General features: G+C 46.7%; 1 protein-coding gene across 6 annotated transcripts in view; it reads right to left on the reverse strand.

Annotated features, from left to right (window-relative positions):
• Positions 1-7,348: 7,348 nt before the first annotated feature.
• DCAF6 (DDB1 and CUL4 associated factor 6) overlaps positions 7,349-27,496 on the reverse strand; it is a 357,580-nt gene continuing 337,432 nt past the window's right edge. For all 6 annotated transcript variants that reach the window (XM_033941039.1, XM_033941044.1, XM_033941043.1 and 3 more), the window contains 3 exons: positions 13,953-14,041; positions 11,678-11,783; positions 7,349-7,802 (listed from right to left, as the gene is read on the reverse strand). In XM_033941039.1, coding sequence (XP_033796930.1) covers positions 7,738-7,802; positions 11,678-11,783; positions 13,953-14,041 — 260 coding nt within the window. In that variant the 3' untranslated portion in view covers positions 7,349-7,737. The remainder of the gene's footprint in view (positions 7,803-11,677; positions 11,784-13,952; positions 14,042-27,496) is intronic.

Raw genomic sequence — 27,496 nt, forward strand, 5'->3', positions numbered from 1 at the left:
CCGATGGTCCGGGCGTGTCTCCTCAGTTCAGGTAGCTAGCAGAGAAGCCAACCCAGGGGAGGTGGGTGGGACGTGAGAATAGCTGCCTGCTGTCCCTGGATAACAACTGTTACGGTAAGTAACATTGCTTTATCCCAGGACAAGCAGGCAGGTATTCTCACTAGTGGGTGACCTCCAAGCTAACCTCAATGGGATGGTGGGAGAGTTGGCAACTTAGGAGAATAAATTTTGTAACACTGTTTGGCCAAACTGTCCATCCCGTCTGGAGAAAATATCCAGACAGTAATGAGAGGTGAATGTATGAACCGAGGACCAAGTGGCAGCCTTACAAATCTCCTCAATCGGTGTCGATCTGAGGAAGGCTACAGAGGCCGCCATTGCTCTGACCTTATGGGCTGTGACCTTACAGGGAAGGGGTAATCTAGCCTGGGCATAGCAGAAAGAGATACAAGCCGCCATCCAGTTGGAGATGGTGCGCTTTGAGACAGGGCGTCCCAACTTGTTTGGATCAAAGGAGACGAATAGTTGAGGAGCAGTTCTGTGTGATTTGGTGCGATCCAGGTAGAAAGCCAAAGCACGTTTACAGTCCAGAGTGTGAAGAGCTGATTCTCCAGGATGAGAATGAGGCTTTGGGAAAAACACTGGAAGTACAATGGATTGGTTGAGATGAAATTCAGAGACCACTTTAGGCAGGAATTTAGGATGAGTGCGGAGGACCACCTTGTCATAAGAACATAAGCAGTGCATCCGCCGGGTCAGACCATAGGTCCATCCTGCCCGGCAGTCTGCATTTGTTTTGAACCTATCTCCCTTCAGTTTCTCCGAATGCCCCCTCGTACTTGTTGTTCCCTTCAGTCTGAAGAATCTGTCCCTATCCACCCTCTCTATGCCCCTCATGATCTTGAAGGTCTCTATCATATCTCCCCTGAGCCTCCTTTTTTCCAGAGAGAAGAGCCCCAGCCTATCCAACCTCTCGGCGTATGGGCAGTGTTCCAGCCCTTTTACCAGTTTCGTTGCTCTCCTTTGGACTCTCTCAAGTACCGCCATGTCCTTCTTGAGGTGTGGCGACCAATACTGAATGCAGTATTCCAGATGTGGACGCACCATCGCTCGATACAATGGCATGATGACTTCCCGCGTCCTGGTTGTTATGCCCCTCTTTATGATGCCCAGCATCCTGTTGGCTTTTTTCGAGGCTGCTACACACTGTGCAGATGGCTTCAGTGATGCATCCACCAGCACACCCAAGTTTCTCTCAAGTCTGCTGTCTCCCAACAATGCCCCCCCCCAATTTGTAGTTGAACAACGGGTTCTTTTTCCCTATATGCATGACCTTGCATTTTTCCACGTTAAAGCGCATTTGCCATTTGTTTGCCCAGTCTTCCAGCTTGTCCAGGTCCCTTTGCAGGTCCTCACACTCCTCCCTGGACCTAACTCTTCCGCACAGTTTGATATCGTCTGCAAATTTTATAACCTCGCACTTTGCCTCCTTTTCCAGGTCATTGATAAATATGTTGAAGAGTAACGGCCCCAGCACCGATCCCTGTGGCACACCGCTCGTGACTCCCCGCCAGTCAGAATATTGGCCCTTCACTCCGACCCTCTGCAGTCTACCCGACAACCAGTGCTTGATCCATCTGTGCACATCCCCTCCCACCCCGTGGTCATGATGGAATACTGTGAAAGGCGGGTCCGCCACCAAGGCCTGAAGCTCACTGACCCTGCGAGCAGAAGTGAGGGCTACCAGAAAAACCACTTTCCAAGTGAGAAACTTCAGTGGAGCCTTTCTCAGAGGCTCAAAAGGAGGTTTCATAAGCTGAGAAAGGACAACATTGAGATTCCAAACCACTGGAGGCGGTTTGAGAGGAGGATTGACATGAAAAAGTCCTTTCATAAATCTGGAAACCACAGGATGAGCAGAGAGAGGTTTCCCTTGCAGAGGCTGATGGAAAGCTGCAATAGCGCTCAGGTGGACTCGAATAGAGGTCGACTTGAGACCAGACTGAGACAAGTGTAGAAGATAGTCCAACACAGAGGATAGGGAGGCTCGCTGAGGCTCTTTAGAATTGGAAATACACCATGAAGAAAATCTAGTCCATTTTTGGGAGTAGCATTGACGAGTAGCAGGCTTCCTGGAAGCCTCCAAGACATCCCTCACCGCCTGGGAAAACTGGTGAGGAGTTACGTTGAGAGGAACCAAGCTGTCAGGTGGAGAGATTGCAGGTTGGGATGAAGCAGTGATCCCTGATGTTGAGTAAGTAATGAAGGAAACACTGGAAGAAGGACCGGCTCCCTGCTGCTGAGTTGAAGTAGAAGGGAGAACCAAGGTTGACGGGGCCACCGAGGAGCAATCAGAATCATGGTGGCGCGGTCGGTCCTCAGCTTGACCAGAGTCTTTTGAATGAGAGGAAATGGAGGAAACGCATACAGAAAGCGATTCCCCCAATCCAGCAGAAAAGCATCTGCCTTGAGGCGATGAGGAGTGTAGATCTTGGAGCAAAATTGAGGCAGCTTGAAATTGTGGGGAGCCGCAAAGAGGTCTATCTGAGGCGTCCCCCACTGAGCAAAGATCCGATGAAGGGGCGTGGAATGGAGCTTCCATTCGTGAGGCTGGAGTAGACGACTCAAGTTGTCCGCCAAGACATTGTCCTTCCCCTGAATGTAGACAGCTTTGAGGAAGGCGTTGTGGCGAACCGCCCAATCCCAGACTCTCAGAGCTTCCTGGCAGAGGGAGGCCGAGCCCGTGCCCCCCTGCTTGTTGACATAATACATGGCCACCTGATTGTCTGTGCGAATCAGGACCACCATGTCGTGAAGCAGATGTTGAAATGCCTGAAGATGGCTCTGAGCTCCAGAAGATTGATTTGATGGAGTCGGTCCGCACTGGTCCAGAATCCCTGAGTGCGAAGCCCATCCAGATGCGCTCCCCAGGCATAGGTCGAGGAATCGGTTGTGAGGACCTTCTGGTGGGGAGGAGAGTGAAACAGCAAACCTCTGGATAGATTCGAAGAGGTCATCCACCAAAGTAGAGACTGCCGAAGAGCAGGAGTGACGATGATGTATCGAGTCAACGGATCCGACACCTGAGTCCACTGAGATGCCAGGGTCCACTGAGGAATTCTGAGATGGAGTCTGACTAATGGCGTCACATGAACTGTAGAGGCCATGTGGCCCAGGAGGACCATCATGTGTCTCGCTGAGATGGACTGGCGAGAAGACACAGACTGGCAGAGATGAAGAAGAGCATCCATACGCTGAGGAGGAAGGAATGCTCTGAGATGTATGGTATCCAAGACCGCCCCGATGAAGGGGAGTGACTGTGTAGGCTGTAGAAGAGATTTGGGAAAGTTGATCTCGAATCCCAAACTCTGCAGGAACAGAATCGTGGACAGGGTCGCCGAGATGACCCCCGATGCCGAGGGAGCCTTGATGAGCCAGTCGTCGAGGTAGGGAAATACATGAAGACCTGGTTCCGGAGTGCAGCGGCCACCACTACCAGACACTTCGTGAAGACTCTGGGAGACGAAGACAGACCGAATGGAAGCACTCGATACTGCAGATGCAGATGTCCCACCCGAAATCTGAGGAATTTGCGAGAGGCCGGATGAATGGGAATGTGAGTGTAGGCCTCCTTGAGATCCAGAGAGCATAACCAGTCGTTCTGCTCGAGGAGGGGTAGAGAGAAGCAAGTGTCAGCATGCGAAACCTCTCCTTGACTAGGAATTTGTTGAGGACCCTGAGGTCCAAAATGGGTCGCAGGTCGCCCGTCTTCTTTGGAACAAGGAAGTACCGGGAGTAAAACCCCTGGTTGTGTTGGTCCACAGGGACCGGCTCGACGGCCCGGAGCTGGAGCAAAGCCTGGGCTTCCTGAAGAAGAAGGGCGGTCTGTGTCAAGTTGGAAGGATACTCTCTTGGAGGGTGGTCCGGAGGGACCCGATGGAATTGAAGAGAGTATCCTTCCCTGATGATAGTAAGGACCCAGAGGTCGGTGGTTACGGCCTCCCAGCGATGATAAAAATTATGGAGGCGCCCTCCGATGGGAAAAACAGGGGGAGGCAGAACGAGACTGGTTATGCCCTCGACGAGACAGTCAAAAAGGCTGAGGAACCTTAGGGACAGCAGATGGCTGAGACTTTTGCTGAGCCTTCTGAGGAGGCTGCCGCTTCGCAGGTTGCCTCGCAGGAGGAGCTTGCCTTGGCTGATAACGCCGCTGATAGATCAATGGCGGTCGAGGGGGTCGAGACTGCTGAGGCTTAGGCTTCGGCCTAAGAATGGACTGGAAGGACTTTTCATGATCAGACAGCTTCTTCGTGACTGTCTCGATGGATTCGTCGAAAAGATCCGCCCCAGCACACGGGACGTTTGCCAGTCGGTCCTGAAGATTTGGGTCCATGTCAATGGTCCGTAACCAGGCCAAACGGCGCATCGCCACAGAGCAGGCTGCCGCTCGGGCCGAGAGCTCGAAAGCATCATAGGCAGATTGCATTAATTGAAGACAAAGCTGGGACAGCGAAGCAACCACCTCCTCGAACTCAAACCGAGCCTGGGACTCGATGTAGGGCGTGAATTTCCGAAGCACAGGTAGAAAAAATTCCAAGTAGGTGGCAAAGTGGAAATTATAATTCAGGACTCGAGACGCCATCATAGAATTCTGATAGATGCGACGTCCGAACTTATCCATGGTCTTGCCCTCGCGGCCTGGAGGCACCGAAGCGTAGACCTGGCCAGAATGAGACCGCTTGAGCGAAGATTCGACCAAGAGGGATTGATGAGAAAGCTGAGGTCCCTCAAAGCCCTTATGATGCACCGTGCGGTACCGAGCATCCAATTTTCCAGGGACCGCAGGGATAGAGTAAGGAGACTCAAAGCACCTCATGAAGGTCTGTCGAGGAGCTTGTGTAGAGGCAAGCGTAAGGACTCGGCCGGAGGACGAGGCAGGTGCATGGTATCGAGGTACTCCTTGGAGTATCGAGACCCAGCATCGAGAGTAATGTCCATGTCATCCGCCATCTGTCGGAGAAACGAGGAAAAGGATAGTTGGTCCGCCAGCGCCGGTCTTCGAGAAGGACTAGAAGAAGTCGAGGCTTCGGGCTCCACAGAAGCCTGTGAGCAACAAGGCGAGTAAAACACCTCGGGGTCCTCAAACTCCGGGCCCGGAGGAGGAGACCCAGCCGAAGCAGAATACCCCATCCGAGGCAATTTCTTCTGAGGCGAGACGGTCGAGTGCCGAGAGGAATGCCTCGAAGAGTGTCTGGATCGATGCCCTTCACGATGCCTGGAAGGGGATCGAGCTCTCCTGTGAGTATACTGGTCCCCAGAAGCCTCCAAGGAGCAGATAGGACTCGAGGCCGTCGATCGCAGAGGCGGAAGAGTAGGGGCCTCCCTAGAAGCCGCCCAGGCTTGATAGGGGGTTAGGAAGAACTCGTCCTGTTTCTTGCTATGCCCAGGACTGGGAGGCCTCGAAGGTGGACGCCACACAGTGTCATGGGGCGGGGTAATAGGTTCCAAGGGAGGCAAGTCGCCAAGGGAAGCTCTCCTTGAGGGAATAGGCTCCAAGGGAGGCATATCACTGAGAGAGGCCTTTCTCGAAGGAATCGGTTCCAAGGGAGGCATGGCACTACCCGAGGACCACCTCGACGAACTGGACACCGCCCGCCGCTCCTCCTCGCCAAGCAACGAGGTCGAGCGGTGCAGTGGAGGAGGGGGGGGCGGCCCGCCCCTCGGAGCCGGAACTGGGAGGTCACCCTGGATCGAGGCAATCAGCCGGGGACCCATGGTGGTCATGAGTTCCACAAACTGAGCCTCCAGAATGGACCTCAACGAAGCCAGTATGGAGGGATCCGCACCAAAAGGGGGCCCTTCCGCACGGTCTCCGCGCTCTTTCGGTGCCGCGTGCTTTTGCTTGCCAGCCTTCGGCACTTTAAGCACCACCGGTGGAACTATAGGGGTCGATACCTGTTCCGAGGAGACGGAGGAAGACACCGGCGCCGAGGTCGAGGCCAAAACCGGCGTGAACGAGGCTGGTTTCAGAAGGCCCGAAGCAGCCGGGGAGGCAGAGGGCTTCGCCGAAGGAGTCGAGGCACCAGTCGATGTCGAAGCTGAAGGATCCAACGAAGCTTCCATCTTGAACATGGACTCCCACAGCAGACAGCGGCGCTTAAACGCTCGTGCCGTCAGAGTGGAGCAAGGCTGGCACGATTTCGGAAAGTGGTCCGGGCCCAGACACTGTAAGCAGCGTCGATGAGGGTCCGTGAGCGAAATCGTGCGCTGGCACTTGCTGCACTTTTTAAAACCGGTGATCGGCCGGGACATAGGCCGGAAAAGTTCCGCCGCAAGGTCGAAGGCCCCAGCCACGTGGCCGACCCGGTATCAGAAGTAAAAAAAATTTTTTTTTTTTAAAAAAGAAATCAAAGAAAGAAATAAATGCACGGGAGAGCCAAAAGAACCCAACCCGCGGCAATAAGAAGGCAAAAAAACAGATTCAATGGGCGCAGAATTGAAGTGAACTTCTCAGCTCCGCGGAAGAAAAAGAACTGAGGAGACACGCCCGGACCATCGGGCGGGAAGGCACTGGCGCATGCGCGGTGTGGGCATCTCGAAACTTCTGAGTTTCTTCAAGCAAGACATGCTTGTGAGACGTCCGTATCGGGGCTCTGTCGGATGACATCACCCACTAGTGAGAATACCTGCCTGCTTGTCCTGGGATAATAATTCATATTGTATGTGAATAACTGCACTAGCAGCTGACAGTACTAAGGCTGGAAACCTTCTAGCTACAACTGCTCTTTTTCTACTGTCTTAAGTTCAACTCCTACTGATATTAGGCTTTAAATGTTTTGTTCTGGATCTAAAGTACTAGCAAATACAACATTGTTTACCAGGGTACAAATGGGATTAAAGTGAATCAAGTCATTGTAAAACTTGTTCATTTTTGATTCTTTGTATTTAGTGTACTTTTTGTCTTCTTATACACTCGTATGTTGGGAAACTTCACTAAAATAAATTTTGTAAGGACTTAAGTTTACCAGGACAAAAGAGATATATGGTAAAGTTTTTTCTGACTTCTACTCTATAGCTCTGCAATACATACTAAACATATCCCAAAGTTGCACATGGTATTAACTAGTCATGCAACATGGTCCCAAGATCTTAATACCTTTACTTGTAGTCCAGTATTAAATAGATTGTGTTCTCCTCGGTCTGCTCAGACTCCTCGGCCAACTTTTCTTGGAAAATGAAATATGTTTAAATGTCAAATTGTTTGGCATATGTGAATTGGTTCTGTTTTGGCTATCAAGATCTCTACCCTTTACCATGGTTTTGATAATAAATGTTTAAAATGTGCATTAAAGCATCACAATAGTCAGTTTTAACAAACAAGCCTTTTACTGTAAAGCAACAACCAAGCAAGTATTAAGAGTTACAAATTCAGGTAAAGCAGCATTTCTACAATGATCCAAGCTTCAACCGCTGTGGGTTAAAAAAATATTGCACTTAGCATCTCCTTGCATGCCTCATACATAGTAAAATATCCAAAAAACAATCTGCTTATTTTTCTTACACACACACACACTTCCAAAGTCTCTCACACATACATACACACACACACTTCACTCAAAATCAAATGTTAGGTAATTCAAAAACAAAACCTTAAAATTGCACTAAAGCTCTGTAAGGAAAAATAGACTAAGAGTCATACAAATTCCTCCGTTTCTAGGTGCTTGTGAGTACATCTGGTTACTCTTCATCTTCATTGTCATTCTCCTGACCAGACCCTTCAGATCTATCACCTTCCAATCGATCTATGGATCACAAACAAGTTTAGTTCAAGACCACAGTACAGTCTGTATTTCAGCATCTTCAAGGAGTGAAAGGAAAGTCAGGGCTTAACCATAGTTGATGGCATTCAAAAAGAAGGAAACAACAGACTAGATGGGCTTTTATGGTTCTTATGTGTCATATTATTTTCACTTTTTCAACACACTGCAAAATCATTAGAACGAGACAGGCCTTTCCAGCCTGTTTTTCTTATAGTTGCACCAGTACAGGATGTAAGTTCCTCATGCACTAGTAAAGTTTCAGCAAAGCACTCACTAAAATGTCTGATGAATTTATTTTTGAAAATAATTGCTTTACAAGGAGACAAGATAACTTACAGTCTGGATGTCCTCAAGTTTTCAAACATCCTATTATATATTGTCAATGAATGTAATGTAATGTAATTTATTTCTTATATACCGCTACATCCGTTAGGTTCTAAGCGGTTTGAAGAAAATATACATTAAGATTATAAATGAGAAGTAAGAAGGTACTTAAAAAATTCCCTTACTGTCCCAAAGGCTCACAATCTAACTAAAGTACCTGGAAATTAATAAAGAAGAGAAAATAAAGATGGTTGAAAAAAGAAAAATTATATGTGAACTTATAGGATGGAAATTAAACTGACAGTGAAGAACTGTATGAAAAATACATATGGAATGCAGTTAGAGAGGGTAGGTTACAATCTATTTATGGCTATTCAGATACAAGGTTTATCGTGTAGTCTGTCATTAGGCATGAGCATATATGAGTCTGATGAACATTTGATATGCCCTCAGATTCATAATAACTCTTGCTCCCTTTTCTCTTCCTTATCCTGGATCAACCTGCAAGTTGATTTGGCTAGTTTCTGCCTATGAAAATATATCTACTGCTCATAAACCCCAAGTTCAAGTTCCTCAGTGTAGAAAGCAGAATTAGCTGTCAAACCCATGATGAAACTATAGCAGATGCTCATCATTTCCACACGCGAAAAGGCTAATAGTGGCTTGCCAGGAAAGTGATGCAAAAATGCAGCTTTTTGATGCTCACAATGGATTAATAACAGCCTCTAGTTCAGGGAATAATTACACAGAGGATGATGGCATATTATAGACCAGGGCAGTGCAAACTATGGCCCAAACTAGTTCAAAGGGGCCCTTTAAACGAGTTTGCCAATAATAAATTTTAAAAAAAAAATCAAATAAATAGGGCTACTGGGCAGCCATATGTTAGCTCTGTGACCATTTCTGTTCATGTGAAAGGCTTGACATTGCAGGGCTTTGATAATGAGAACGATGATGAAGTAAGCAAGGGCAGCCATAGAGCAACTGTATACTTTTCCTATGCAGCAGAAGGAAAGAGAGCCAGGTATGGCTACGCAACAAATTAAGGAATGCCAGCCTAACAAAGGACACATGCTTAGCAGCAGTAGTGGCATGGCAGAGCAAGGGAAGTAAATTGTCTAAGGTGGAAACAGCTGCATCCATCAAAGGAGGAGAGATTTTGCTGCTTGGATGGGTGATGGAGAGAACTATGGTATAGCATTAGGCTGTGACAATTGAATGGGTTGAAAAAGAGAAGGCCTAAAAGGTAGGAGGGGAAAGATGCTGGGTCTGACTGGGAAGATTGCTGCAGCCAAAGAGGGGAGAAGAGTATTGGAATTGGGGAAGGAGGAATTCTGAGACTGGGGAAGGTGTTAAGACCAGTGAGGGGATGCTGGGTGAGTACTGGAGTGAGGAATGTTGGTACCTGAAAGGGTTACACAGTGAAGATGCCAGGTTTTGCCATGTACAAACAAGCAGTGCCATATTTGGTTTTATTACAAAGCCTGGACATATAATTTACATGTACTCCCCTCCTCCCCTGGGCAACAGCTCACCAATGTTCTGAGTGATGGTACTTCTGCCCTCTTCCCTGACCTTAAGGGGAGACCTCTCACTTACAATTATCAAGACAGAAACCTAATTACCCCAAATTTTGAAAGAAACTGGACTTTTCTTTTTCAGAAGATATACTCCATTAATTCTTAAGTATGCTCTTCCACAGCAACCTACACAGCAAGCATTTCACCCTTCCAGAAATTACAAGAACTCCCTCCCCCAAACTCTACATAACACAATTGCAGTAATCTACTTGTATCCAAACTCAACTGTATTGTACTTCAAGCTGTTGTACTATAATTCTAATGACAACGCAATATTTCTCTCTATTGGATGATTACTTCATCTCCTAACTCTGGTAACTACCTCATAGTACTTTGCTTTCTTCATTGTTGTAACTCCTAAACATAATGAAAACTTCTTGATTTGTAAGTTGCCTTGAACTTAAATAGGCATAGAGCAACCAAGAAATTGAAGATTAGATTAGATTACTCCCTAACCAGAACTCCCTAGAGCAGTGGTCTCAAACTCAAAGCCTTTGCAGGGCCATATTTTGGATTTGAAGGTACTTGGAGGGCCGCAGAAAAAATAGTTCATGTCTTATTAAAGAAATGACAATTTTGCATGAGGTAAAACTCTTTATAGTTTATAAATCTCCCCCCTCCCCCCCCCGAAGGCCTGCATGTTCCCCCCTTCTTTTCAGCATCCTCCAGCTTCCCCCCTGGCCTCCCGGTCTTAGTTTCAGCTAATTACCGCAGCCTGCAGAGAGGATCGCTGGTGCTGTAGTGTTCCTTGCAGGCTGCCATCGGCCTCCGCAGCACATTCCCTCTGACATCAGGGGCAGGATCGCGGCAGAGGGAACATGCTGCTGAGGACGACGGCAGCTTGCAAGGAACACTACAGCACCAGCGATCCTCTCTGCAGGCTGCGGTAATTATTTGAAGGTAAGAACGGGAGGCCAGTGGGGAAGCTGGAGGATGTTGCAAAGAGCGGACAGCACTAATACAGACAGTACTAGTACAGGCTGCGGGCCGTGAGTTTGAGACCACTGCCCTAGAGGGGTCCCTCCATTCCTTTGCAGCCTGCAGCCACAATTATGGCCCTGTGTATAAAATAATGTTTAACCATATTATACGAGTAGACTAACAGATTTATTAAGTTTAAGGACAAGAGCCCAGTTCATAAACACTGTAAGTTTAATGCAGAGGATCAAACAATGCAAACCAAATGAAAATCTGACCTCAAGGACCAGATCTGATTGCCCCTGGAAGATTTACAAGTAGTCAACAAGATTATGTTCCACACTAATCCTCATAAAAAGCAGAATGGACAGATCACAATTTGTTTACATATATTTTATTTAAAAGTAAACTTTTGGTCCTAGTTGTATTTACATTTCAAATATTATAGAGCAGCAGCATTAAACCTCTGAAAAAGACCATGTTGGGTTTTGATTTCAAGTGATGTTTTCTGGTGGGCTCTGATTATTTCTCTTTGGGACTTGCTCAATATCCAATAAATAACTTTGATAAGTTTAGCTTTCTGCACAGTGATAAATTTTAGTATTTTTCCAGTTTATCATCACAATCTTATTTATCCAGAGTATAATACTTCCTAATGCTTCTTGTTTCTTTGGCCTGTGATTAGACGGGGACCCGTTTATTAAACTACAGTAATATTTGCACTTACTGCACAGTAATTTTTGTATTAAGCTTATGATAACTGCAGGGGGTGTGGCTTTTGCAGAGGCACTACTTCATTCAAACTTCATCCACTGCAAGTTCTTGCCTTTTGGAGAAATCACTTAACCCTTCATTGCCTCAAATACAAATTTAGATTGTAAGCCTTGTGGGGTACAAGAAAATACCTACTGTACCTGAACTTGCCTTGAGCTACAACTGAAAAAGATAGAAGCTAAATCCAAAATCTCTTCCCTTCCCTATTGCATAAAAGCTTGATGGCCTCAGCCAGCCTTGATGTTTCAGAATATTTTGTACCTGCTCTTATGTGATTCAGCGATGCCAACATTCGTAGCATGAAGGATGCTGGAACAGTAATAGTGTTTCTGGTCTCTTCCAACATCAGCTCATTACGAGTTATAACCTAGTTAAAAATTTAAGAAAGATTTGCTGTTCAGATGTACATGATATGATGATCAACTAGAATGAAAGATAAAATTTAATTTCTTTTGAATGTTTACAAAGTTTGTTTTATGTATTTTGCAAAGAGGATAATTATGATAAGAAGTTAAATTTAGCCCATCACATAGCCATACATACAGCAGCTGGTGAAGCTGGATTAAATGGTAAAAGTCAATGTAATAGACAATGCTGGGTTAAGCATGAGGACCCCATGCTTGCTGTAACATACATTTTGACTAGAACTAACTCTCTTCCCATAAAAGGAAGACTTTAAAAGTGAATCTAATTTCTTGGCGACCTCTGATAAATTCATACTTGCCCCAAATTTTGAATTTATCAGCAATTATGTGGGATGAGTACTCTGTAAAATGGCCTCCCAGTCATTTACATAGTATCTGATACGATAAGAGCTCTCTCTCTCTCTCTCTCTCTCCAAGGGCTATTACCCTTATCAGACAGCTATTTCAAATCTGCGTTAAAATATTTGCTATTTTCTAAATCACAATTTGGAGTCTACGCATACATGAAGTGTGCACCTATATCTTCAATTCACATAGGTACCTTTCAAATTTATATTTTAATGGCAATTTTATACTTTTTAATATTGACCAATTAACATCTACTATACGAGGGCAATTCTCAGCTTTCATGTAAATCAATGGGTCTTTACCTACACACAAAGACCTTCTGAAAATTGCCCTTCCCCCCACTCCAGCTGAAACAAAGTTGTCTACTTGTAACAGATGTCTTCTGGGGATAGCAGGATACCAGCCCTCAGATGATGGCAACTAATGCTGCCCGATTCACTACGGTGAATTGATTAGTTTTCTTTAAACCTCCGGGCTTCCTAAAGCAAGAACGGCAGCACTCTGGCAGCGAAAAGCCTGTCCTAAGCGCCACTTGCTGGATGTCCACTGCTGCTTCTGCTTTAGGAGGCCCGATGTCAGGAAGTGCTGCATAGGCACCAGCGCTGTGGGTTACACTTAGCCCTGGGACTTTCGGCATGCTTTCCCCTTCTCTTCACCATCATCCGGCTTCCCTCTGACCTCCCAGTCTCACTTTAAAACAAATTACGGTCTGCAGAGGATCGCCAGTTTTGTAGCGATTCTAGCAGGCTGCCATCAGCCTCCGCTACATTTTCCCTCTGCCGCGGTCCATTCCAGACCAAAACAGGATGTCACGTCAGAGAAGGGGCGGGACCGCAGCAGAAGGAACGTGTGGCGGAAGCCAACGGCAGCCTGCTAGAATTGCTACAGCACCTGCGATCCTCTGCAGGCTGTAATTAGTTTTTAAAGTGAGACTGGGAGGCCAGGGGGACGACGGTAGAGAGAAGGGGAAAACATGCCAGCCATCGGGGGCCCCCCGAGTGTAGCTATTAGAAGTACATAGAGGGAGGGAGGGGGGTCCAAAGAGAGGAGCATATGCCGAACTGAGGGGGGGGGGAAGCTATGGAAGCCACTATTTCAGCAGCCTAGATTGCTGACTCTAGTGGTATATGAATAATGCTGTTTCTGATTCACCTCACAAGCAGTGCTATTCTAGTAATATCAGGCCTCAAAGCTGCAGCTGGTACTAAAAAAAACCTCTTCCGTGCTTTTGTAAATTTTTTTTTTGGGGGGTGTAAGTTAGCTATAATCCTTTATGTCATTACTGGACCAATGAATATTGCCCTCTTAGTATATGTTATATTATGACCACAAATAAAGCAACAACATGGATATTTGCAATGAATGTTTTTAACAATAATTTTGGGGGGGGGAGGCCTGGAATGTCTCAGGTGTCAATTTCAAAGGAACATGTTTGGTTTACAAGCTCTGAATTTTAATTTTTACAAGCTCTGAATTTTAATTCACAACCACCTGAGTTTTTTCCATTTGATTCCTTCCTCCCAACTAATTCAGCCCTTAGCAACAAGTGCATGCATCTAGTTTGCGCTATATAAAGGATTATTATTGGTAATCTTTATGAAACATATTATTGGTAATCCTTATGAAACTGGGTATATGTGTTGAACTATATCTGGGTTTCCTTCCCCAGGACAGAATGCTGCTTCTGCAGTATTCTCAGTCAGCCCCAGAAACAGATTATGATGTTTTTTTTAGGAATCCAAATAAAAAATGTATGCTCTTACCTCTTCTGCAAGTTTCATGTTGAATGACCGGGCTGATTCTAGTGGCGACCAGATTTTTATATCATAATCTATACCTGATGAAGCTAGAACTAGAAAGAAAGTAAAACTGGTATAAATCAGAGTGTAGCTGAACATTCTAGTCCTTGAGCTCTAAAGCTTCATAAGTTCTTTTTTAGGACTATGGTTCTGTTAACTGTACAAGAGGCTTGTGGCAATGGGGTCAAAAAAAAATTTCAATTGACCACTTCCTTTTTTTTTGTTTTCTTCATCTGTCTGGAGGCGATTATGGACATACATGAAAACTTTTTCCTTCCTACATAAAGGATATTTTCCAAACATACAAATAAAAAACCCATACCAGTATAATACATTTTTAACAATAATCATTTTATCATAATACAGCTCAGTGAAGTGTATATTTTAATAAGAAGCTGTATCACTTATCGGCAAAAATATTATTCATAATCATCCAGGGTGTAGTGATATAATTCAATAATGTAAATCTTGAATGTTTTTGCTCACTACTAGCAAATGCAGTCTCTATGTCAATCTGATTTTTCAATTACTGAACCCGATTTATTAAAAAAATCTCCCAATCCTAGGCCAGATGTCTCAATTTGGGCAGGTTGGATTTGTAAGATTTTTTTTGTCCACATTTATTTTTATTTATTTATTACACAGTTCTTGATATATCACAAATCCAACAATGGCAACTATGCGGTTAAAACAACAAATAGACTATATTAGAAGAAAAATAAAAAGCACACACATACTAGAAGGAAGGGGAAGACCTCGGAAAAAAAAGAGTTTTGAGAAGGGTTTTGAAAAAACAAAGAGAGCCAGCTGATCTAACAAAAGCGAGGGAATTCCACCATTTTGGGCTAAGGTTTCTCAAGAAATTGTAAAATGAAGAGCAAATTGAGATGGGAGACATAAGGGATTATCATGGGAAGAGATGAGGAGTTTGTTGATATAGGCTGGCCCTGAAGACAACTGTCCTTGGAATGTGAGGACCAGGATCTTGAAAATTTGAGAGGAGACAGGAAGCCAATGTTTTCTATAGAGCAAGCTTGTCAAACTCAAAGGCCGACACATGCCAAATAAACAATAATTGCTTGCACCGATAAGTATTAAATTACATTACATTAGAGATTTCTATTCCGCCATTACTTTGCGGATCAAGGCGGATTACAAAAAGAGTTATAGATGGAGGGTTACAAAGTAAGATCACATGTCATTTCCAAGAGTGGGTCAGGTAGTATCAGTGGGTTAGGGAAAAGATGGGAAGAAGGAAGGTATTTTTCCAGGGATTTCTTGAAGAGTATAGTCTTTATTTCCTTTAATTTCATATGCAAATTTTTGAATACAGTAAAACCTTGGATTGCAAGTAACTTGGTTTGCAAGTGTTTTGCAAGACAAGCAAAACATTTTATTAAATTTTAACTTGATATACAAGCAATGTCTTACAATACAAGTGCATACAGTATACACACATCACAACTGAGCTGATGGTATTCTCTCTCTGACGATGCAGGAGTGTAATGACTATTCTAAATGAGCAAGGTCTTGTAATACAAGTACGCATAGTATTTTGTATTAAAGTTTTTGGGTTGTGGAACGAATTTCCATTATTTCCTATGGGGAAATTCGCTTTGATATACGAGTGCTTTGGATTACAAGCATGCTTCTGGAATAAATTATGCTAACAAACCAAGGTTTTACTGTATTTTTAAACCTGGCTGGCAAATATTTGTAAAATTCAAGCAAGCCAACTTCACTGTATTTTGTCTTCAAATCTGAATTGCACTGGTTCTCAATTATTTCCATTTGCATATGATTAGGTACTGATTCTATATTTATTGAGAAAATCAAAGAAAACAAAGAAAACTTGTCTTCCAGAGATTTAAAATCTGCAAATCTTGTTTCAAACTCAGTTCTATGGCTTAAAATTTTTTCTGCGTATTTTTAATACGATGCAATTTCACCTAATTTGATTTGTTTATGTTGCATGTCGTTAAGTGCGTTAAATCTTCATTTTACAACTGCTTTTCCCAAAGAATTAGCTTACATTGGAATGCTTTAACTTGATCACACATGTTCGTAATGATCTGATCTCTTCCTTGCAGTTTAAATTTAAATCGTTTAAGTATTTTGTTATATCAACCATGAAAGATAAATCTTGTAACCATACTGGATCACAAAACAGCCTTGTGTCTTGATTTTTAGTTATTAAAAACTGACATATTTCTTCTTTCAAGTCCAAGAATTGTTTAAGGATCCTGGAGCAGGATAGCCAATGTGCCTTGGTAAAGTCAGACTAGCTGGAATATTTGCTTTCTAATTCACTTAAGAAAGCAGAGAATTGTTGCTGATTTAAGCCCAATCTCTCCTGCTAGACACAAACACCCTCCACACCATGATCTTCAGCAGAAGGGTGCCCAATCCCTCCTGCCAGACACATCCTGGACAGAACCCCCTTCCCCACGATCGCGCACCCCCCAGACCCTCCTTCCACACCTCCCCAGAACCACCCTAACCGCCCCCCCTCTAAGCTTAATAGATGGCCGGCCAGACTGTCTTCCTCTGAATTGCAGGACTGCCCCTTCCCGGTGCATTGTGGGATGCACTGGGGAGGGGCTTAGTGCCTGATTGGTCCAGGTGCCTAAGGCTCCGCCCAATGGCTGGGCCAACCAGACTTGGCTTGCTGGGTATATTCTCTACTGCAATCTCTAATGCTGTGTATATAGTCTCTACTGCATTGTTTTGCAAGTGTTAACTTGTGGCTCTTAGCAACACCGGACCCTGGAAGGTCCTTGTCACAACCGAAACACGACCTGTGTCGGGTCTATACCACATCTACATTAAGTCCTTTGTATTATTGTACATATACTGTACATTTTATTGCACACATCTCTTCACCATTATTCCAATAAATTGTATATCAAGATCATCTGTTCCACGTTTTTGTGTTTTGCTTTGTGGTTGTTTGTGTCCTGTGTGAAAGCATAAGCTAGTAGAACAGAGAGTACCCCATTCAATTGCTTTACTTTTGCAACAACATATCAGCCGTATGCTACACACCATCATAGGCCCACCGATGCGTGTGTGTGTTTTTTTAAATAGTGAGTTAAATCAATCAATAAAAAAACAGTGCTAGTGATATATCCCTTGAAGCCCACTATATTTAAATAATCATTGAAAGCTCAAGTCCAGGTTACTTATCTCAATGAACTATTAGCGTTTGTAGGTCAATATGATCAGCTATTTAAGCCATGCAATAGCATTCATTTTTTGTGGCTGGCTCAGTCCAACAGAGCTCAGTTTCGGGAAATACCCCTTCATCAGAAACCCCCAAAATTTCTAAGTCAAGCCCTAAGCAACTGTGAACTCTATTAACTGGTGGTAACAACAGCTCTTAGAATGATTAGAGATGAAATTTGTTGACAATTATGATTTAGAGCAGTGGTATTCAACCCAGTCCTCAGGGACCACCTAGCCAGTTGAGTTTTCAGGATATCCACAATGAATATGGATGACAGAGATTTTGAAAGCTCGACTGGCCAGGTGGTCCCTGAGGACTGGGTTGAATACCACTATACCACTGATTTAGAGTGTCCTTCAGCTGGGTTGTATTGAATTGATCAATTTACCTATTATTATTGGATTGTGAAAGCAGTGTATTAATTTTTTAAATTAGTTATTCACCCAGTGGCAGCAGGAGAAGGAGAACGGGTTGTTTTATTTTTGTGACCCGGATGCCTTGCCTCTCTTTTGGGCTCCAGGTCAGTACCGTGTTCTGAGGCTTTGGGTTGTTTTTTTTTTTTTTTTTCAGGGGCAGCCGAGGTGCAGACAATGCCCTCCAGCGGTAGCGGCCTTTGAATTTGTTGAAGCCGGCCGCTGGAGGTAGAGGGGGCGGGGCCAAACTCACGACACAACTCCCATCTGTGGTGGAATTGTTATGAGTGCCAGCTGGGACGAAGGAGTGCTGGACCCCTACTCTCTGTTTCCTGTCTGCCAACCAGTTTTTAATCCATGTGAGTATTTCACCCTCGATTCCATGGCTCGCAATTTTTCGAAGTAGTCATTTAAGCGGGTCCTTGTTGAACGCCTTCTGAAAATCCAGATATACAATGTCTACTGGGTCACCCTTGTCTATCTGCCTGTTTACTCCCTCGAAGAAGTACAGCAAGTTCGTCAAGCAAGATCTTCCTTTGCTGAAGCCGTAGTGGCTGCTCCTCATCAGATTGTGTCCGTCTAGATCACAGGTGTCAAAGTCGGTCCTCGAGGGCCGGAATCCAGTTGGGTTTTCAGGATTTCCCCAATGAATATGCATGAGATCTATGTGCATGCACTGCTTTCAAAGCATATTCATTGGGGAAATCCTGAAAACCCGACTGGATTACGGCCCTCGAGGAGGGAGTTTGACACCCCTGGTCTAGGTGATCAATGATGCGGTCCTGTATCAGCGCCTCTACCATCTTTCCCGGTACCGAGGTCAGACTCATCGGTCTGTAGTTTCCCGGATCTCCCCTCGAACCTTTCTTGAAGACCAGCAACCGGCATAACATTCACCACTTTCCAGTCTTCTGGAATCCTTCCTGATTTGATCGACAGATTGGCTATTAGTTGGAGCAGTTCAGCTATAGCCCCTTTCAGTTCCTTGATTACCCTTGGATGGATGACATCCAGTCCTGGGGATTTATCATTTTTAAGCCTATCAATCTGCCTGCATACTTCTTCTAGACTGACCGTCAACCCTGTCAGTTTCCCGTCTTCATTTCCTGCGTATAGCCTGTCGGCTTCTGGTATGTTGTGTATATCCTCTTTGGTAAATACAGATGCAAAAAATGAGTTCACTTTGTCGGCAATGGCTTTGTCTTCCTTTAGCACTCCCTTTATTCCATGGTCATCCAACGGCCCCACCACTTCCTTCATGGGTCGGTTCCCCTTAATATATCGAAAGAATGGCTTGAAGGTTTTTGCCTCCTTGGCTATTTTTTCCTCATAGTCTCTTTTGGCCCCTCTTATGTCTTATGGCACCTGCTTTGATGATGATGTGGTGCTTTTTCCAGTTTTCATCCATTTTTGACCTTTTCCATTCCTTAAACAAAGTCTTCTTGTCTCTGATAGCTTCCTACACCGCTACAGTGAGCCACGGTGGTTCCTTGTTTTTTCCTCTTGGATCCCTTGTTGACACGCAGTATATATAGATTTTGCACCTCAGTGACTGTGTCCTTAAAAAGGGACCATGCTTGCTCTAGCGTTTTTAGAGTGCTTATTCTCTTCTTAATCTTCTTCCCCACCATGAGTCTTATCCCTTCTTAATTCCCTTTTCGGAAGTTCAGTGCTGTAGCCATTGTTCTGGATTGATGTATTGCCTCTGTGTCCAGGTTGAAGTGGATCATATTGTGATCACTGCTTCCCAGCGTCCCTTCTACTTCTACACTTTGCACCGGTCCTCGTAGTTCATTTAGAATTAAGTCCAGAATTGTATTTCCTCTCATATTTTCTTTGACAAGTTGTTCTAGGAAGCAATCCAGCATCCAGGAACTTGGTCTCCCTACTGCAGCCGGTGCCTAGATTCCAGTCTATCCCCTGATAATTGAAGTCGCCCATGATAACTGCATTGCCTCCCTTGCAGTTGCGTTTAATTTCATCCGTCATTTCTCCATCAGTCCCCGTCCCATTCCTGTAAGCTCAGCCTTAACTGCACAAGCCTCAAACACTTATGATTTTAAAGTGTTTGAGGCTTGTGTAGATAAGGACAGAGCTTGCAGGAATGGGGTAGGGACAGGACTGGCGAAGACGGGATGGGAAAATGAGTTTCTGCGGGGATGGGGAAAAATTTGTCCCCGTGCCATTCTCTACTAAAGAGCAAGGGGGCAACCCTATGAAAACAGTGGGTACAATATAAAAGCTTAACAGTAGTAGATTGAACTAGCTTCAACCTTTTTACTGAGTATAAGAGAAAGCCTGCATAAAGTGAATTGCAGTAGTCCAGGATTAAAATAACCAGTGCAAGTAGGAGAGTGAGCAGGAAATACCTGAGTGGATGAGTAATTTGGATGCTAGCTTGTAAGCTTTGAGTAACCCACAGCCACTACGAACATAAAGAGGCATATTTTCAAAGCCCAGACATACAAAGTTCCATAAGTTACTATGATACTTTGTGTGTCTAAGTGTTTTGAAAATGAGCCCCAAAGTCCACTGGGCCTATCTCATGTTGAGATGCACTAAGGAGATGACATGCAATGTAGATGCCATAAAGCCCAACATTCTCAACAAGTTTCATGCTAATGTTTGCTAGCTTATTTCTTCCACTAAAGATAAAGCCTGTGGAAGAAAGGCTTTAGCTTGAGTCTTATCTAGAAGGGTTTCTATGAATGCCAATCTAGATGATGGGCTCAGCTGGGACTTTGGGTAATTCACCATGAATTCTAGCTACTCTAACAACTAAAAAGTTGTTTTTATTGCTTTTATGGTCCCTTTCTGTGTTGTTCTTGATGAGCCAATCATCCAGATGGATGTTAACACATGCACTGCAACCTTCCTCCCACAGGAGGCAACAATATTATTGGGTTCAGGGTCCTCCTGCACCACCTACTCCTGTATCTCTGCCACCTCTATGGTCTCCATGAAAAGACTGACTTCAGTTTCCAAAATGAGATTTCTGAATATCTCTCACTCAACCTGGCATATAATTCCTAAAATCTCTAAAACATTCTATAGAAGATGTTCTTAAAGCAGAGGTTCTAGAAAGATCCTCCAGTATTTTGGTATTCCCTAGACCAGTGGTTCCCAACCCTGTCCTGGAGGACCACTAGGCCAATCGGGTTTTCAGGCTAGTCCTAATGAATATGCATATAATGGAAGTGACAGGCAAGCAAATCTGCTCCATGCATATTCATTAGGGCTATCCTGAAAACCCGATTGGCCTGGTGTCCTCCAGGACAGGGTTGGGAACCACTGCCCTAGACCATGGGTAGACAATTCCGGTCCTCGAGAGCCGGAGCCAGGTCAGGTTTTCAGGATATCTACAATGAATCTGTATGAGATGGATTTGCATGCACTGCCTCCTTGAGATGCAAATCTATCTCATGCATATTTATTGTGGATATCCTGAAAACCTGACCTAGCTCAGGCTTTCAAGGACTGGAATTGCCTACCCTTGCCCTAGACCAGGGGTCTCAAAGTCCCTCCTTGAGGGCCGCAATCCAGTCGGGTTTTCAGGATTTCCCCAATGAATATGCATGAGATCTATTTGCATGCATTGCTTTCAATGCATATTCATTGGGGAAATCCTGAAAACCCGACTGGATTGCGGCCCTCAAGGAAGGACTTTGAGATCCCTGCCCTAGACTCTTCACCAACTTTTCTAAACAAAAGCCTCCCCAAAAAGGGGGGAGGCTCATTAAGATGGGCCTTAGATGTATGATTATTTGAAGCTGAGCCTGACCTGGTCTGCGGACTTGGGGGTGCCTGTCTCAGTTATGCAACTTTGTCGTTACTTTCGCATGATGCCCGGCTTCGCCTTCCTGCCTCTCTCTGGGAAATCTCTTATAAGATGGTGATGAGATATCATATTTCACCTCATCATGTTCAGTGTATGACCCTTTGAGGTGACTCCACTTGCCCAAAGTGTGGTGGTGGTGGCGCTACATTGGGTCATATGCTGTATCATTGTCCGTTGGCGTCCCACTTCTGGAAGCGAGTATTGCAACACATCTCTGGCACACTTGGTGTCTCCTCACACTGCTTATACTTTTTGCTCAGAGTCCTCTGGATGCCCCGATACCTTGAGAGATGAAGGCTTTCTTAAAAATAGCCTCTCTTCTTGGAGTTAAGGTTATATTGCTGCATTGGCTTCTCCCAGAGACTCTTACTTTGGCACAATGGAGGGCACTCCTCATCCAGTATTTGCAGATGGAGCGGGGTCGTGTCACTATGCTGGACTCTCCCGGTGGCCATCATTTTCAGTCCGTATGGGAGCCCTTCTAGACCTCCCTAACACCTACTGCTCGTAGCAGACTTTTGAACTTAGGATTTCCTGCCGCTTTGTGTGTTTTTTCCATAGTTGCTTGCCTGTAATTGCCTCCTATAGGGATGGGTGGGAAGGGGGGTTGGGTGAGGGGAATATAAAAATGGAATATTCTGCAATCTGTTCTATATTGTTGGTATGGCATTGAATTCTAGTTATTGCATCCTGTTTGTATGTTTATTCCCAATAAAATACGTTAAACAAAAAGAAAGGCCTTAGATGCAAAAACTGCCAATCAGTTCCTAAACCAGAGATACCATCTTGCTACCATCAATAAAGCCATGCCCTTGGTAGAAGTATGAATCAGATCATAAAGTGTATCTGCTAGAAAAACTGAGTCCAACTCCAGTCTATCTGCATCCCAGACTTCACCTCCAGGCGCCATCGATGAACTCTCAAGGCAATTGCTCTGCCAAGTAAAAAACAGGTTCTGACCAAATAATCTCACACACAGCTGCTTGAAATGCCAAGCTGAACAGCTCAAAAGCTTCTTTTAAAAGAGCTTCAATGTGGTAATTCTGTGGGACTTTTAAGGACTGCTACATCTGCAGAACTATGGTTATCTTAAGCATCCAGTTTAGGAAGATACCAACCATCCCATTTCTCAGGCAGAATAAGGTAGAGCCTAGACATAAACCCCACATCTGACATAGACTATTCAGCTGAATAGGCCATGCTAAGCATTCACCACATTTTCAGTGAAAAAGTATTTTCTGAGGTTACTTCTGAATCTATCACCTTTCACCTCCATCCTATTCAGCTGTATAAGAAAAAAGCCCCAGATGGTTTCCTAATTCCTTTTCAAAGAGAAGGGAAGATCTCCCTTGTCAGTTTCCATTGGTTTATCCTCAGATATCTTCAATGTCACAAGTAGTTGAGAAATGAGAGACAGCAGTTCCTCACAGTGGAAAAAATCCTACCAAGGAATCATTTTCAACATAAGGCACTGTATCCTTATCCCACAGGGCTTCAAGCAACTCTTCCTGGGTGTCCACCTGGTCTAACAGAGCCTGGGATCTCTCTGATAGAATGTACTCTAACTCCATAATATTCCCTTCAAGGAAGGGCTTGGGTCTTTTAGAGGGAAATGAGTCCCAGTAATAGACTGCCCCTAGCCAGTAATGCTATCTCTTTCAGAACCTGCATCTCTCTTTAAACAGAAGGTACACTGCATAAGTAGAAAAGATTAGGGGTGGGGGGGAAACCTCTGAAGAAGTAAATGGCAGCCCCTTTATTTAAGACACCTTCCTGCCCAGCAAACAAAATCCATTGGAAGGACAGAAGGGTCTTATACTAAATTTGGAAGATCTGAGGAAATCAAGGCAAGAAGGTGAGTTTTTATGGCCGATAAATGAGTCACCATCCCCTGAAACAAAGCAGGGACGTTGGAATTTTCAGTCAACACAGTCGCATACTGCTAACTCACTTAGGGCAGAAACTGCCTGCTGCCCTGGCAGGACCTATAGCTACCAGAATGCCAAGTGTACTCAGCAGACAGGCCCAAGCCTTCTAACTGCTATCAGCATAAATGCACCTTCTCTCCCCATCAGCTCTTGCTCCACTGGAGCCAGACCTCCCTTTCAACAAAGGCTCAATCAAGTCCCTGTTAGAACTATCTGGATACCTACAAAAGCAGCAGTGAGAAAATAGGTCTCTATTTTTTTTACATTAAAATGGTGGAAACCTCTGAAAAAGGGCATTCAAAGGCCCCCTTCAAGAACCAAGGAGAGAATAAGGAACAGATAACTAACTCCTGCAAAGCAGTAAAAGCAAGAAGGGAGGTGGGATGGGGGAGGGACTTGGGACCCAGAACCTCCAGGGGCAGTAGTGTTACCATGGGGGACCCAGGCCCCCCATTCTTGGATCAGGCTCCCCCAGTAGCAGTGCACATTCTGTCCGGCATTCTCCCCACCCTACAACCTAAGCAGTCCAGCGTCTCTCTCCTTTCCCTCCTTCCTGTAATCTAGCTTATCCCAGGACAAGCAGGCAGCATATTCTCACATGTGGGTGACGTCATCTACGGAGCCCCAGCGCGGACAGCTTTTCAAGCAAACTTGATTGAAGTTTCAAGTTTGCTACACTGCACCACGCATGTGCATGCCTTCTCGCCCACTAGAGGGTGCATCCCACCTCGTGGTCCTCAGTTCAGTTTTTTCCGCAGAGCCAGAAGCCCTGTGGAATTTGAGCTCTGCTATTTTGCCTTCTGTCGCCGCGTCCGGTGTATTTTAATCGGTCATGGTACTTGATTTTGCTTTTCTTTTGTTTTGTACTTCTTTAAATCGAAAAAAAAAAAAAAAAGTTTTTTTCCCCGTTCGGCTCCGGGGGCTCCCGTGAGCCGCGACCCGGCCTCCTTGTTCGGTCGGTTCGGTTTTCATATCCCGTCCCTTGACGGGTTTCAAGAAGTGCACCCGGTGTGAGCGGTTACTTTCCATCACTGACCCACACCGGTGGTGTTGCTCTGCCTTGGACCCGAGCATCCGACTGACTCCTGCGATCGGTGCTCCACCTTTCAGGCCAGAGCGCTCCGCCGACGCCGTGCCAGGATGGCGGAGCTCTTCGCGGTTGACTCCGCGCCCGGGAAGGCCTCGACGTCGGCCTCGGCTTCGGCCCTGGCCTCGACCTCGGGTCCCTCGGCTTCGTCGCGTCCCTCGACATCGAAGCCTCCTTCTGCAACCAAGCCTGCCTCGGGTAAGTCCTCTTTTCCATCCCCGACTCCAGGGTCAACGAAGAAGCCATCTTCGGGCTTCTCAACGGCGGGTGGGTCGTCCTCGGCCCCGCCCAGGACTCCGGCCACTAATGCCCCGAGGGAATACTCGAGTCCGAGGTCGCCCTCCAGGGAGCATCCCCCGGCCTCGGACCTGCCTACCATTGTCGGGATCCCGGCGTTCCAGGACTTGCTCCGAGCATTGATTGCCTCGGAGCTGTCTGGGGCCCTCGAACAACTGCAGCAGGCTTCGACCTCGACTGCTTTGGCCTCGGGGGCGCCGACCTCGGCGACTTCGGTCTCAACTCCCTCGGTCTCGGGTACCGGGGCAGCACCGACCTCGGCCCCGACCTTGCCCTCGACTTCGGCTTCGGGGGCCCCGCCTGAGAGGAGCGTAAGGCCCCGGGACAAGGTGCGCAGGGTGAGACGGATCTCCTCCTCCTCTTCCTCGAGGTCCTCCCGGGGCTCCTCGCCCTCGGGCTGGCCTCGGGCGAGGCGTCGCTCGAGGAAGCCTAAGTGTTCGCGAGGCTCTCCTCGACGACGTGGTCGCTCCTCGCCGCTCGGGGGCGAGGCCTTGCGGGTCTCGGAGCTCCGCCTAGATAACCCGAGGCTTCTCCGTTCCCCCGCGAGAGGGGGTTCGCCTGACTCCTCGCCGAAGAGGAGGGGGCGTGCCTCGGTCCCTCGGACGCCTGGGACCTCTCCAAGGGGTTCTTCGAGACGGAGACGTTCCCCGACCTCCTCGAGGCCCTTGGATCTGGCCTCTTGGGACTCAGGGTCCGGTAGGGAACCACGATATTCCCACGAGGCTTCCCCCTTCTGTTCGGCGGAGAGGTCGAGAACCCCCTCGCCGCCCGCCAGACCGTCCTCCTTCTCCAGCTTTGTGCAGGACATGGCACGTGCCTTGGGTCTGGACCTCATGGCTGGATCTCAATACACAAAAGAGTTCCTCGAGGAGCAGGACCTTCCCACTCCCCCAAGGGAAACCCCTCGGCTGCCCTTGAATAAGGTCCTTCATCAGACCTTGCTTAAGAACCTGACTTCACCTCTTACAGTCACAGCGGTTCCGTCCAAGATGGAGTCCAAGTATAGGACGATACCACCCAAGGGATTCGAGAAGGCTCAACTCTCCCACCAGTCTTTACTGGTCGAGTCTGCGCTCAAAAAGACACAACCCTCCCGAGTTTCTGCGGCGGTCCCGCCCGGCAGGGAGGGTCGGACCCTGGACAAGTTTGGTCGTCGCCTCTATTCGAATTCCCTTATGGCAACCAGGGTACTCAATTATGCCTTTAAATTCTCATCCTATTTACGGGGCATGGTGAAGGACCTCCCGCAGTATCACGACGATCTGCCAGATTCCCATAGGGAAGGATTCGCCAGGTTTATGTCCAACCTGTCTCAATTACACCTGTACCTCTTTCACGCTGTGTACGACGCGTTTGAGCTGGTGTCAAGGGTGTCTGCGTTTGCTGTAGCTATGCGCCGACTAGCGTGGCTGCGCACCCTCCATATGGATCCAAACCTGCAAGAACGCCTAGCGGATCTACCTTGCGTGGGGTCCGAGTTATTCGATGAATCCCTAGAGGCGGCGACCAAACGGTTGTCCGAGCAGGAGCGCTCGTTGGTCCGTCCGAAACCTCGGGCCGCGCCGCAGAAACCCTTCCGGCCCCCTCCGAGGCGTTACCCTCAGAAGTCGACCCCGGCCTTTTCTAGGCCTCCGCCACGGCGTCCACCTCAACAGGGTAGAGGGGGACAAACGAAACCTCCGGCGCAGGGTCCGTCCAAGCCAGCGCCGTCCTTTTGACGGGCTATGCGGATGGGGCAGGCCCTCCTCCGCGATCGTGCCGGACCCCCTCCCCATAGGGGGTCGACTCCGGTCCTTTTATGCGGCTTGGACCGAGATAACATCCGACGCTTGGGTGCTCCGGACCGTATCCGAGGGTTACTCTCTCAACTTTTGGTCTGTGCCGCCGGAACAGTCACCGGGGACTTGCTCATGCAATCGGACCCAGCTCCCCATCCTCATGGCCGAGGCCAGGGCCTTGTTGAGGCTTCGGGCGGTGGAACCTGTACCCCCAGATCAGCGGGGGCGGGGGTTTTACTCCCGTTACTTTTTAGTCCCAAAAAAGACCGGGGACTTGCGCCCCATTCTAGACCTCAGAAAGCTCAACAAGTTCCTGGTCAGGGAAAAGTTCTGGATGTTGTCACTTCCGGTATTGTATCCTCTCTTGGAGGAAGGGGACTGGATGTGCTCCCTGGACCTGAAGGAAGCGTATACCCATGTCCCGGTGCATCCCACCTTCCGCAAATTCTTACGGTTCCAGGTGGGCGAGCTACACCTACAGTACCGGGTCCTCCCCTTCGGCCTGGCTTCGTCCCCTCGAGTCTTCACGAAGTGTATGGTGGTAGTCGCTGCAGCCCTGAGGTCTCGGGGTCTTCAGGTTTTCCCATACCTGGACGATTGGCTGATCAAGGCCCCAACCAGGGAGGGGGTTATCTCAGCGACCCGACAGTCTATCATCTTCTTTCAGCGACTGGGGTTCGAAGTGAACTTTCCCAAGTCTCAGTTGTGCCCTACCCAATCACTTCAATATATAGGCGCAGTGCTGGACACTGTTCGCCTTCGTTCATTCCTCCCTCCTCCTCGGTTGGAGGCTTTAGTTCGGTTGAGCCGTCTGATTTCTCGGCTACCGGTTGTGTCGGCTCAGCGCATGATGATGCTTCTGGGCCACATGGCGTCTACGGTCCACGTCACTCCGTTCGCCAGTCTGCACCTGAGAATTCCTCAGTGGACTTTGGCCTCTC

Source organism: Geotrypetes seraphini, chromosome 4 (assembly GCF_902459505.1).
Source record: "Geotrypetes seraphini chromosome 4, aGeoSer1.1, whole genome shotgun sequence".
Classification (NCBI taxonomy): domain Eukaryota; kingdom Metazoa; phylum Chordata; class Amphibia; order Gymnophiona; family Dermophiidae; genus Geotrypetes; species Geotrypetes seraphini.